Source organism: Pristiophorus japonicus, chromosome 3, assembly GCF_044704955.1.
Source record: "Pristiophorus japonicus isolate sPriJap1 chromosome 3, sPriJap1.hap1, whole genome shotgun sequence".
Lineage (NCBI taxonomy): Eukaryota > Metazoa > Chordata > Chondrichthyes > Pristiophoridae > Pristiophorus > Pristiophorus japonicus.
Window position 1 is genome coordinate 193,891,981 of NC_091979.1, and position 13,956 is coordinate 193,905,936.

The 13,956-nt window shown below is 47.4% G+C and overlaps 2 protein-coding genes across 2 annotated transcripts in view; one reads left to right on the forward strand and one right to left on the reverse strand.

Moving 5' to 3' along the window:
* nbeal1 (neurobeachin-like 1) overlaps positions 1 to 13,956 on the forward strand; it is a 503,417-nt gene that overhangs the window by 471,271 nt on the left and 18,190 nt on the right. The window lies entirely within an intron of this gene.
* The window catches only part of LOC139255041 (alpha-aspartyl dipeptidase), an 84,310-nt gene continuing 71,447 nt past the window's right edge, over positions 1,094 to 13,956 (reverse strand). Inside the window, 2 exon segments of the mRNA XM_070873860.1 lie at positions 1,094 to 1,240; positions 6,180 to 6,239. Of these exon segments, the coding sequence (XP_070729961.1) occupies positions 1,094 to 1,240; positions 6,180 to 6,239 (207 nt within the window).

A 13,956-nucleotide genomic window follows, 5' to 3' on the forward strand; every position in this document is an offset into this window, starting at 1 on the left:
ATATAGTTGGAGGTCGTGGGCACTTTTAAAATTTTGATTCCGTGGGTTTTGTTGGCTGGTGGGTGTGACGATTAATAAGATACTTTAATCAGATTGATTGCCATGAATCAGCAATTCCAGTATGATTGTACCATGTGACTACCAGGATGGAGAGAGTGAACTAGATGAATCTTGATCTTTTTACATCTAGCATTTCCGAGAATCAAATTGTGTACTTTGAAACAGACATTTGATATTTGCTTTCATTCTTCACTCACTCCCCTCCCATATTACCAGAAAACTCTCTAAATATTCGTCCGTTCCCCCTCCCCTCGAGTAACGTGCTGTACAAGTGCAAAGTATTCTAAAGATGAGAATGAAGAGCAGCAGATCCTCTTCAAACTTGGTTTTGATTCCCCTCCTTTTTTCACTTTGTAGCCTTCCCTGAAGTTGCTTCCCATGCAAAAGCTGAGTTGGTTATCTTCAAACTTGAGTACAGAACCATAATGACTGGCTCTGATTCTCCCACCTTCCCCGCCTCATTTCAGTGGCTCAGCTCTACCTCTCCGCAGTGTCGCCTGATGGCACAGTCCAGGGGGATATGAACAGTTACTTGGGCGAGAGACAAGATGCGTGCCTCTTTGTGGAGCTGGCAAGAGTCAGCACTTTCAGGAGAATAGGGATAACGGCAGATGAATCATAGAATCATACAGCACAGAAGGAGGCCAGTCGGTCCATGTGCCGGCTCTTTGAAAGAGATATCCAATTAGCCCGATTCCCCTGTTCTTCCCCCACAGTCCTGCAATTTTTTCCTTTTCAAGTATATGTTCAATTTCCTTTTGAAAGTTATTGAATCTGCTTCCACCACCCTTTCAGACAGTGCATTCCAGATCAGAACTCTCTGCATAAAAAAATCTCTTATCTTTCACCTGGTTCTTTTGTAAATTATCTTAAATTTGTATCTTCTGGTTACTGACATTCCTGGCAGTGAAAGTAGTTTCTCTCTATCTATTCTATCAAAGTCCCTCATAATTTTGAACACCTCTATTAAATCTTCCCTTAACCGTCTCTGCTCTAATCTCCACGTAACTGAATTCCTCATCCCTGGTATATTCTAGTAAATCTCCTTGGAATTAAGTGACTTAACATGGTGGGTGGCTGAGCACGAACAAATACACTGGATGAACAAACGAGCACGAGTGCTTCCCAGCAGTGTGACCTTATCACCTTCGACCAGTAGCATGGAGCCTTCGCGCAAACCCTGTCACAGCAGCGAATAAGTTCATATTCTCCCTGCGCTGAGGGAGTTCATAACCTCACAAAACTGCACCGAATGATTCGCCAGTCAGTGTGTGTACTGTGTTCAGTTGATGAGGAAAACTCCACAATTTATGATAGGTAAGTAAGCTAATATGTTGATTTTAAAAAAAATATAGAGCTGTTCTGTAGATATGTAAAAAAGGCATAGGGCCGAAATTGCCTCTTCCGATAAGGCCTCTGGCCACTTGAAAGGGGCGGCGCGGAATGAGCACCAACTCGCAGTGGACTGGCCGACGTTTGTGGCATTGCCTCGGGTGTTTGCTACATCGAGATCCGCCCTGCTCTCCACACCCCCCCCCCGGTCCTGCAGATGTGTCGTTAACAACGTCATCAAAGCGCGCACCACAGCCTTTCCCTCCCGGGGAATTTAAATTCACTTCAAAAAGACTTCCGGCCGCCTGTCGGTGCCAACAGATTTTTGGGTCTGTACACAGTGCTAGTTCAAGACCACCAGTGGCCTTTAAAGGCGTGTTGCATGTAGCAGCATTCTTTTTCCGACACTTTATCGGATTTTTCACAATTTTGCCAGTTGCCTTGTTTAGAGCGGGACTGAGTACTAGTGGGCAAGCGTCTTCAATCTAGACAACAGAGAGCAGTCATTGTGGAGGTACTGCTTGCGGAGGCCAAATAAATGGGGTCAATGCTGGCAGCGGAACGTCTCCTGCACATTGTGCGTGGCAGGGAGGCACACAGGAGAAGCGGCGCCATCTACAACGGCTCGAGACAGCGGGCAAGGGACGCAGCACATATGGCTGCTGAACATGCAGAAGATCATGGAGACGGCAACAGACCTGAACACAGAGAGGTGGCCCATGAGGAGAAGGGTCAGGTAGGCTGACCCCCCGCACCAGATAGTGAGCGAAATCGAGAGAAGGTCGGATGCACAGGAGGCAGATGCTTGCCAACAGCAAGCTGCAGAGGGTGAGGAGCAGTGAGAGCATGAGGGAGAAGGCAATGAGACGGCTTCCGTAGGCAGACGCAAGCATAGACATGGGAGGAGAAGGCCCTATCGTGCAAAGGTCTACAGACAGCAGTTTTCGTACATGGACCTGACGGATGACCAATGTCTCCGGAGATGTCGATTCTGGAAGGACATCGTGAGGGAGCTGTGCAATCTCCTGCACCCAGACCTCCAGCCTCAAACAAGATTGAGGACAACTCTGACCATCTCATCCAAAGTGACCATAGCACTAAATTTCTATACCACTGGATGTTTCCAAGCTGCTACAGCTCGAACATTTTGCAGTTCACCGTGCATAGCTCCATCCGTCAAGTGACATGTTCTCTAAAAGAGAAAGAGAACTACTTATCCTTCCCGATGAGCAGGGAGGTTGGAGCGGCAGACCGGATTCCTGCGATTTGTGGACTTCCCCAGGGTTCAGGGCGCCGTAGACTGCACCCACATCGCATTGAGGATACCACAGAACACTCTCGAGATGCTCAGAAACGGCAAGGGATTCTACTCCCTCAATGTCCAGTTGGTTTGCGACCACCACCGCAAAATCATGGCAGTTGATGCCCGGTATCCTGGCAGAAGCCACAATGCTTTCATCCTGCGCCAAACCAGAGTGCCCGGCGTGTTTGCTGGCACAACCAAGTTGCGGCTGGCTCCTTGGAGACAAGAACTACCCACTGTGCACTTGGCTACTGACTCCCCTTCACAACCCCAAAACTGCTGCACAGCAAGCCTACAATGAATCTCATTCAGCCACCAGGTGCATAATTGAGCAGTGCATTGGAATCCTTAAGCAGAGGATCCGTTGCCTTGATCGCTCAGGAGTGCAGTACTTGCCTGAGCAGGTCTCCCTATTCGTGGTCGCCTGCTACATGCTTCACAAGCTGGCATCATGAGGGCACAACCATTGGTGAACGAGCCAGCAGTACCACCTGAGGAGGAGGACCAGGAGGAGGTGGTGCAGGAGCATGACACACAGGAGGAGGAGGAGGTCCAGGATGCGGGTCGCCGGCCACGCAGGAGGCGGAGTCACCATCCAAACCCTGCAAGGGAAGTGCAGAACGGTCTCATTGCTGCTCGTTTCCAATTAGTTCATGCGCACGTTACCCTATATCTTTGCAATCTCCATGGCCATCCCAATGAGCCCTTTCACACATCGTTGCTCCAAGTGAAATAAGAGACCTGCACAGATACTGAAACACAAAATAAAGATTTATTACACAAGAAAGGTGCAAAAAAAAACATACATGTAAATAATTTATCACCCTTGTGCATTTTTGTTTATAACCCATCTTGCGCAAATCTATTCTCAAACTACGCCGCAGTGTTTCCCCTGTGGCTGCATCATGGGTCTGGGAAGTCTGCTGTGTTTCAGGTGTAGAAGCTACATGTGTCCTTAGGACACCCTCGACCAGCTCTCAGCTGCAGACTGGGCAGCATCCTCCTTGGTGGCTTCAGTCGGGATTGGCTGGGGTGATTCCATGCTTGGCGGCAATGGTGGAGTGATAGGTCTGGGCTCAGGACTGCTGCGATCCTGAGAGAGCACATCAGGATCCTTGTCCGAGGCAGCACCTCGCCATCCCCACCAATCTGCTGGAGCATAGGTCGGTGGGGTGGCGTGACATCGTAAGGTCCCCCATGGACCGTGGTGGACACAGCCGGATGGCAACAGTCAGACTGCATGAGAACAGACACAGTCTCGATGCCACCAGAGACGACAGCAGTAAGATGTTCCGTGGCCTGTTGCCCAGAGTGCATGAGAGCATTCTGAGCTTCCAGGACAGCGGTCATCCTATCCAAAGCAGCACTCAGACGTTCGTTCCGTTGCGCCTGTGCTGTAATGGCAGCGGCCACATCACCAACGAGAAGCGGCATCATGGCTGGACCCGCACGGTCACTGGGAGTCCACCATCATCTGCACACTGGCAATGATGGACTCCATAATGTGCGCAGAGCTGTCCACATTGTGGGAGGCAGACTCCTCCACGCTTCTGACCACTTGCAACAGGCTCTCGGGCACCCTTGCCATTGCCCCCAACCTCTGGGAATACATTGCCTCCACCCTTCTTTCATAAGCCCCAACATCGATGGGCTCATCTGAGTCCTCGTGTGCGAACTCACCCCCCACAGAGATGGCACCCGAGGTTGCCTTTGCCCTTCATAATGCTGCAGCCCACTAGGCCCCGGTGCATCACCCAGTGCAGACCCCTCTGCTAAATCTAACATTCCCAACCTTGTACTCCCAGTATCTGAGCTGGCGTGTGAGAGTGTAGGAAGCAGTGATGCTGTGCTGCCAGCCGTGTCCCCCTCTTCCTCGGCTTAATAGATGGAACGGTCTCTAGGGTGTCGTCCTGGCTTTGGTTCCCAATGGCTTCTCGGGTCTCTCCCTGCCTTTGGCTCCCAGTGGTCTCAAAGTTGTAATCCTGGCCTTGGCTCACACTCGGGGTCTCATCTGCAATCATAAATGGCACAAGGGCTCCCGTGAGGTGGAGATAGGGCATTACAGCCTGCAGCTTGCAACTTGCACACAAACATAAGCAAACGCATGGTGGGCACCGGCACATTCAGGGAGAGATGGCATTAAAGGAAGGCCTTCACTTACCGATGCTGCCCCCAGCTCGATCCACACGACTGACGGCCACATGGAAAGTAACATGTGGGCCCACCAGCCTCTGCACCCTTTCTTCCCGATGAGTGAGCTGCTGGATATCTGGCTTGCCACAATCAGTCCTCTGTTGCTCTAAACGGTTGTGAGAAACCTTTGCCTGCAAATCTAATAAGGCTTGCTGAGTAGCATTGTCATGAGGCCTCGGCAATGAGTGCAAGTGTGGGTCCATTACATGCAGGTGCAATTCTGACATGAAAGGGAGCCTCCATTGCGAGAATGCACACGTATATATATATATATATACACACACACACACACACAGGTCTCGGCAATCAAATGTTGCTTCAGTGACTATATAATGAAGGTAGGGAATAAGAAGTGAAGGAGAGGCTCGTAGATGGAAGGTGAGGAGTTGGGAGAACGTGTACACACTTTCATCAGTCGAATTATGTCGTTGAGCCTTTTGCGGCATTGGGTGGTGGTGTGGTCATGAATGTAGGTCCCCGAGACCTCCACAGCGATTTCTCTCCAGCCATTAACAAACACGGTGCGAGTAGGTCTGCCTATGTCGGGGTAAAGGACGTGCCTCCTTCCCACCACACCTTCAGTCGGGGTCTCTGGTTCCGCTTCAGAAAATCTGTTGGCCCTCCTTTCTCCTCCTGGATTCACCATGTATTTGCAAGAAACTGTTTCCCTGCTCAGGGCCGAGTTACAAAGCCTGCCCTTTAAGAAGGCCAGGGAGCAGCTGGCTCGTTAGCAGTAAATCAGCACCAGCTGAATTTCACGGCTCAATCAGCCACTCCACACCCACACTGCAGCAAACAGCCCATTCCCCCCACCATTACCGCTCCACGCCTTTTTTCAACCAAAAATGCTGAATTTCCATCTAATGGCTGTGGCGGTAATGAACGGCAAAAAGTGGTAGGTGCGTCTCGTTTAGGGCGGTGGGCAATTTTGGCCCTATAGTATTTTCTGGCAACTTTGCTACATATAAATTTGCCTATTCAATTGAACGCTGAATTAACTTATCCTGCCCGAGAAGGATGGGGGGAATTTGTATACCTTCCCTAATTTTGCTTCTGGTTCTCCATTATCCTGCAACCCTCTTGGTTGGCAGGACAGGCAGTCGAACTGCCCCAGTGCATCTTTCCCCTGTAAACTGCCCAGTTTGGCTTTATGTTCCTCAGATGAAAGTCTTACTAAGCAAGGAATTACAGATATGAACTGCTGCCCTGTGGGGCCAATTGTTTCACTCGACCACTGTCAGAGTTCTTCTCATAATCTTTTACCTTTTGCTGTTGCAGTGAAAATACTGACCAGGACTGGTGGTGTATCTGGTTCCTCGTGGTATTGCTCAATGCGCTTTTCCCGTGTCTCCTAATAAGTAGAGGGAAGCATTTTGTTAATGCTGACAACTGTGATAATTGTAGAATCCTACAACAAAGAAGGAGGCCATTCTGCCCATCATACCTGTGCCGGCTCTTTGAAAGAGCTGTCCAATTAGTCGCACCCCTCCTCCCCGATCTTTTGCCATAGCTCTGAAAATTTTATATAAGTAACTTATTTAGCCAGTTCCCTTTTAAAAGTTACATTTGAATTTGCTTCCACCACCCTTTCAGGCAGTGAATTCCATATCACAACTTTATGTATAAAATAATTTCTGCTCATCTCATCATCTTTTGCCAATTACCTTAAATCTGTGCCCTCTGGTTATCAAACCTCCTGCCACTGGAACCAGTTTCTCCCTATCTACTCTATCAAAGCCTTCATAATTTTGAAAACCTCTACTAAATTTCCTCTTAATCTTCTCTGCTCTAAGGACAACAATCCCAGCTACTCTTTTCTCTCCACATAACTGAAATATTTCATCCCTGGTATCATCCTAGTCAATCTCCTCCGTATCCTCTCTAAGGCTTTGGCATTTTCTAAAGTGTCATGCTCAGAATACAACACAATACTCCAGCTGAAGCATAGCAAATGATGTATAAAAGTTTAGCATAACTTGGTGTTGTACTCACTGCCTCTAATTATAAAGCCCTGGAGTAATCCGCAATTATAATTGATACTAACACTTCGATTACTTTTGCAAGAATCAGATGATGTTTTAAATTCAGTGGGAAGAGAACTTGTCACTGATGGTTTTGTAAATAGGCACTTTGTGAAGTGCTTTGCTTGAAGAATAGGGCAGTTTATCACACATCAGCTGTCATGTATGTATGCTTGGTTTTACTAGCCACCAGGTGGCGCCACTGTCGGAGGTCATTGGGCTGTGCGCACGTGTGTGCGGCCCAGGTATAAAAGGCCAGCCACCTTGTAATGTAATCACTTTGGGCCCTAATAAAGTAGAGCCAGGTTTGTACCTGTTTAGAGTTTACAGTATTCAGTCTATTGAGTTATTGCATACACAACATTTGGCGACGAGGTAACAAGAACCTTTGCATGCAAAAATGAGCACAATTGGAATTCTGGAGCGATTCGTGGAGGGAGAAAATTGGGCAGACTTTGTAGCCCGCTTGAACCAGTACTTCGTGGCCAACAAAATGGAGAAAGAGGCAGATGCAGTTTGGCGCCGGGCGGTTCTCCTCACGGTTTGCAGTCCGAAAATCTATGGACTCATAAAGAATCACCTCTCGCCCTTCAGTCCAATGGACAAGGACTATGAAACATTGTGTGCTCTGGTACGTGACCATCTCAGACCAGATGAAGGCATCATCATCTCAAGATATCGATTCTATACGCATGTTCGTTCTGAGGGCCAGGATGTATCGGAATTTGTTGCCGACCTAAGAGGTCTAGCTGGAAAATGTAAGTTCAAAACTGCGTTGGCAGACGTGTTGCAGTACTTCTTTCAAATCGGCATCAACCACGCTGGATTTGAGCAAGGCCATCACGATTGCCCAATCATTCATGACGATGGACAAAAGCTTAAAGCAGATATCAGTGAAAAATTGGAACTCAGTAAGTACTGTAAACAAGATAGTATCGTCATTTGGCAGAGCTGCATATAGAAACATAGAAACATAGAAAATAGGTGCAGGAGTAGGCCATTCGGCCCTTCTAGCCTGCACCGCCATTCAATGAGTTCATGGCTGAACATGCAACTTCAGTACCCCATTTCTGCTTTCTCACCATACCCCTTGATTCCCCTAGTAGTAAGGACTTCATCGAACTCCTTTTTGAATATATTCAGTGAACTGGCCTCAACAACTTTCTGTGGTAGAGAATTCCACAGGTTCACCACTCTCTGGGTGAAGAAATTCCTCCTCATCTCGGTCCTAAATGGCTTACGCCTTATCCTTAGACTGTGTTCCCTGGTTCTGGACTTCCCCAACATTGGGAACATTCTTCCTGCATCTAACCTGTCTAACCCCGTCAGAATTTTAAACGTTTCTATGAGGTCCCCTCTCATTCTTCTGAACTCCAGTGAATACAAGCCCAGTTGATCCAGTCTTTCTTGATAGGTCAGTCCCGCCATCCAGCGAATCAGTCTGGTGAACCTTCGCTGCACTCCCTCAATAGCAAGAATGTCCTTCCTCAGGTTAGGAGACCAAAACTGTACACAATACTCCAGGTATGGCCTCACCAAGGCCCTGTACAACTGTAGCAACACCTCCCTGCCCCTGTACTCAAATCCCCTCGCTATGAAGGCCAACATGCCATTTGCTTTCTTAACTGCCTGCTGTACCTGCATGCCAACCTTCAATGACTGATGTACCATGACACCCAGGTCTCTTTGCACCTCCCCTTTTCCTAATCTGTCACCATTCAGATAATAGTCTGTTTCTCTGCTTTTACCACCAAAGTGGATAACCTCACATTTATCCACATTATACTTCATCTGCCATGCATTTGCCCACTCACCTAACCTATCCAAGTCACTCTGCAGCCTCATAGCATCCTCCTTGCAGCTCACACTGCCACCCAACTTAGTGTCATCCGCAAATTTGGAGATACTACATTTAATCCCCTCGTCTAAATCATTAATGTACAGTGTAAACAGCTGGGCCCCCAGCACAGAACCTTGCGGTACCCCACTAGTCACTGCCTGCCATTCTGAAAAGTCCCCATTTACTCCTATTCTTTGCTTCCTGTCTGACAAACCAGTTCTCACTCCATGTCAGCACACTACCCCCAATCCCATGTGCTTTAACTTTGCACATTAATCTCTTGTGTGGGACCTTGTGGTATATTTGGACTTTCAGAAGGCTTTCGACATCAACTGGTTCTCCCTTGTCCACTCTACTGGAAACATCCTCAAAAGATTCCAGAAGATTTGTCAAGCATGATTTCCCTTTCACAAATCCATGCTGACTTGGACCTATCATATCACCTCTTTCCAAATGCACTGCTATGACATCCTTAATAATTGATTCCATCATTTTACCCACTACTGAGGTCAGGCTGACTGGTCTATAATTGCCTGTTTTCTCTCTCCCTCCTTTTTTAAAAAGTGGGGTTACATTGGCTACCCTCCACTCCATAGGAACTGATCCAGAGTCAATGGAATGTTGGAAAATGACTGTCAATGCATCCACTATTTCCAAGGCCATTTCCTTAAGTACTCTGGGATGCAGTCCATTAGGCCCTGGGGATTTATCGGCCTTCAATCCCATCAGTTTCCCTAATACAATTTCCCGACTAATAAGGATTTCCCTCAGTTCCTCCTCCTTACTAGACCCTCCGACCCCTTTTATATCCGGAAGGTTGTTTGTGTCCTCCTCAGTGAATACCGAACCAAAGTACTTGTTCAATTGGTCCGCCATTTCTTTGTTCCCCGTTATGACTTCCCCTGATTCTGACTGCAGGGGACCTACGTTTGTCTTTACTAACCTTTTTCTCTTTACATATCTATAGAAACTTTTGCAATCCGTCTTAATGTTCCCTGCAAGCTTCTTCTCCTACTCCATTTTCCCTGCCCTAATCAAACCCTTTGTCCTCCTCTGCTGAGTTCTAAATTTCTCCCAGTCCCCGGGTTCGCTGCTATTTCTGGCCAATTTGTATGCCACTTCCTTGGCTTTAATACTATCCCTGATTTCCCTTGATAGCCATGGGTGAGCCACCTTCCCTTTTTTATTTTTACGCCAGACAGGAATGTACAATTGTTGTAGTTCATCCATGCGGTCTCTAAATGTCTGCCATTGCCCATCCACAGTCAACCCCTTCAGTATCATTCGCCAATCTATCCTAGCCAATTCACGCCTCATACCTTCAAAGTTACCCTTCTTTAAGTTCTGGACCATGGTCTCTGAATTAACTGTTTCATTCTCCATCCTAATGCAGAATTCCACCATATTATGGTCACTCTTCCCCAAGGGGCCTCGCACAACGAGATTGCTAATTAATCCTCTCTCATTACACAACACCCAGTCTAAGATGGCCTCCCCCCTGGTTGGTTCCTCGACATATTGGTCTAAAAAACCATCCCTTATGCACTCCAGGAAATCCTCCTCCACCGTATTGCTTCCAGTTTGGTTAACCCAATCGATGTGCATATTAAAGTCACCCATTATAACTGCTGCACCTTTATTGCACGCACCCCTAATTTCATGTTTGATGTCCTCCCCAACATCACTACTACTGTTTGGAGGTCTGTACACAACTCCCACTAACGTTTTTTGCCCTTTGGTATTCTGCAGCTCTACCCATATAGATTCCACATCGTCCAAGCTAATGTCCTTCTGAACTATTGCCTTAATTTCCTCCTTAACCAGCAATGCTACCCCACCTCCTTTTCCTTTTATTCTATCTTTCCTGAATGTTGAATACCCCTGGATGTTGAGTTCCCAGCCCTGATCATCCTGGAGCCACGTCTCCGTAATCCCAATATGGCAGGGCCTACCCGACTGCGTATGCAAAACCTGTGGCTGCTCAAAGTCCACCAACGGGAATGAATCCGATATCACCGTGTTGGCATTGCGGGTGAAATCATCAGCATCATCAGTGTCGGTTTAAACAGAATATCTGTAAAGGCTGCTCGAGAGTGGGGCATCTCCAGCGCATGTGTCCGCAACTGAGCAAGCGTGCTGCGACACACCACATGGAGGATGATGACCAGTCTAGTGCGATCATGCCAGAGAAGGAAGTGTATGGATTGCATTCGTTCCTAATAAAGAGCCAACCGATAATTAATGTAAAACTTAATGGTGTGCTGGTATCGATGGAATTGGACACTGATGCAAGTCAATCAATAATGAGCCAGAGGACATTCGACAGGCTGTGGGAAACTAAGGCTGTGAGGCCTAAGCTGAGTCCAGTCAATGCCAAGTTGCGTACGTAGACTAAAGAACTCATAACGGTGATTGGCAGTGCAGTAATCAAGGTGTCGCATGATGGTGCGATTCACGATTTACTGTTATGGTCCATCGCTGTTCGTCAGGAACTAGTTAGAAAAAAACCAAGTGGAACTGGAACAAAATCAAAGCATTGTCGTCGGAGGAGGACAATGTGCTCAAGTGTTGAGCAAGTTCTCCTCGCTGTTTGAACCAGGCATTGGCAATTTCACAGGAGCCAAGGTGCAGATCCACGTGGACTCGGATGCAAGACCCGTCTATCATAAAGCTTGGGCAGTTCCGTACATGATGAGGGAGAAGGTAGAAATCGAATTGGACAGACTCCAGCGTGAAGGGATCATATCGCAGGTCGAATTTAACGAATGGGCCAGCCTCATTGTTCCTGTGTTGAAAAGTGATGGCACTGTCAGGATTTGTGGAGACTACAAGGTTACGATCAACCGAGTTTCGAAACAGGATCAATACCTGTTAACGAAGGCTGATGACCTGTTTGCAACACTAGCCGGGGGAAGTCGTTCACAAAACTGGATCTGACGTCGGCCTAAATGACACAGGAGCTGGTCGACACATCGAAGAAACTTGCGTGCATCAACACTCATAAAGGACTGTTTATCTACAAGAGGTGCCCTTTTGGAATTCGCTCGGCTGCAGCCATATTTCAGAGGAACATGGAGAGTCTACTGAAGTCCATTCCCAGAACCGTCGTGTTCTAAGATGATATACTGGTCACAGATCGTGACTCCGCCGAACATCTGAAAAACCTGGAAGAGGTTCTACATCGTCTGGTCAAAGTGGGACTCCAGACTCAAACCCTCGAAGTGCGTCTTCATGGCACGGGAGTCGAATTCCTGGGGAGGAAAATTGCTGCTGATGGTATCAGGCCTACGGACTCAAAAACCAAGGCAATCAAAAATGCACCCAAGCCTCAGAATGTGACGTAGCCGTGTTCGTTCCTTGGTCTACTCAGCTACTTTGGTAATTTCTTACCTAGATTGAGCATCTTATTAGAGCCACTGCACATGAAAAGGCGACAACGGGGTTTAGGGTGCGTCTCAAGATAGAGCTTTTGAGAAAGCTACTAATCTGCTTTGCTCTAACAAGCTGCTGGTACATTATGATCCGTGTAAGCATTTAGTATTGGCCTGTGATGCTTCGTCAGCTAATGAGTCGGGAAAATTACAACATATTGCATATGCTTCAAAAAGTTTGTCAAAGGCGGAAAGAGCCTACAGCATGGTAGAGAACGAAGCACTCGCTGAGTGCATGGCGTTAAAAAAGATGCATCAGTACCTGTTTGGTCTTCGGTTTGAACTGGAAACAGATCACAAGCCACTCATTTCATTGTTTTCGGAAAACAAAAGATCAATATCAATGCATCGTCCCACATCCAGAGGTGACGCTGACATTATCAACTATGATTATGTCAATCGCCATAGACTTGTCAGTGAGAATTGTGCCGATGCAGTGAGCTGTCTGCCGTTGCCCACACCGGAGGTGGAAATGCCACAACCGGTAGATCAACTGTTAGTCATGGATGCTTTTGAAAGTGAAGGAACCCCTGTCACAACCCAACAAGTTAAGACCTGGATCAGCCAGGATCTGTTGTGAAACGTTGTATCCTTAGTGGTGATTGGTCTGCCATACACAAGCAAATGTGTGAGGAGACCAAACCTTACATCTGTCGCAAAGACGAACTATCCAATCAGATTGTATACTGTGGGGTAATCGTCTTATGATGTCCAAGAAAGGCAGAGAGAAATTTGTGCATGATCTACATAGCATGCATCCTGGTATTGTCATGATGAAAGCCATTGCCAGGTCTCATTTATGGTGGCCTGGAATTGACTCTGATCTGGAATCATGTGTGCATCAGTGCAACACTTGCATGCAGCTTAGTAAAGCACCAGCGGAATCGCCGCTGAGTCTGTGGTCATAACCAGCTAAACCATGGTCTTGGAGCCACATCGACTTTGCATGTCCCTTCCTGGGAAAGATGTTCTTAGTTGTGGTGGATGCTTATTCCAAGTGGATAGAGTGTACAATCATGTTATCCAGCACATCCACAGCTACAAATGGATCGCCCGTACTGTTACGGCCAAGGAGGGTAACAGCGTGTGTATCGTTGAGCTCAAGAATGGGCAGACATGCAGGAAACATGTCGATCAGTTAAAGCTGTGGCACACGGATGAACCGGAACAGTCTGAGGAAGACACAATCAATGACCAACCAACCTACCCTCAGTCATCAGAGGACTCATCAATGAATCTGGACTTTCAATCACTGACATGGTCAAGGAATCTGGATTTTCAATCCCTGACATAGTCATTGCCACTCCCATCAGATCGGCTACCCAGTCCCCAGTCATAACAGACTCAGAACGCTCGCCCAAGGCTGGAGTTGAACTGAGACATTCAACTCGGGAGCGGAAATCCCCGGACCGTTTGAATTTGTAAAAAGACCGTTACTAATATCTTAAAGGGGGATATTGTCATGTATGTATGCTTGGGTTTACTAGCTACCAGATGGCCATTGGGCTGTATGCACGTGTGTGTGGCCCAGGTATAAAAGGCCAGCCATCTTGTAATCTAATCACTTTGGGCCCTAATAAAGTAGAGACAGGTTTGTACCCGTTTAGAGTTTACAGTGTTCAGTCTATTGAGTTATTGCATACACAACATCAGCAAAGTGACAAAAGGTGTCGTCGACAGTGCTATCAAGCAGCACTTACCACTAAACTGCTCACTGATGCTTGGTTCGGGTTCCGTCAGGACCACTCGGCTCCAGACTTCATCACAGCCTTGGTC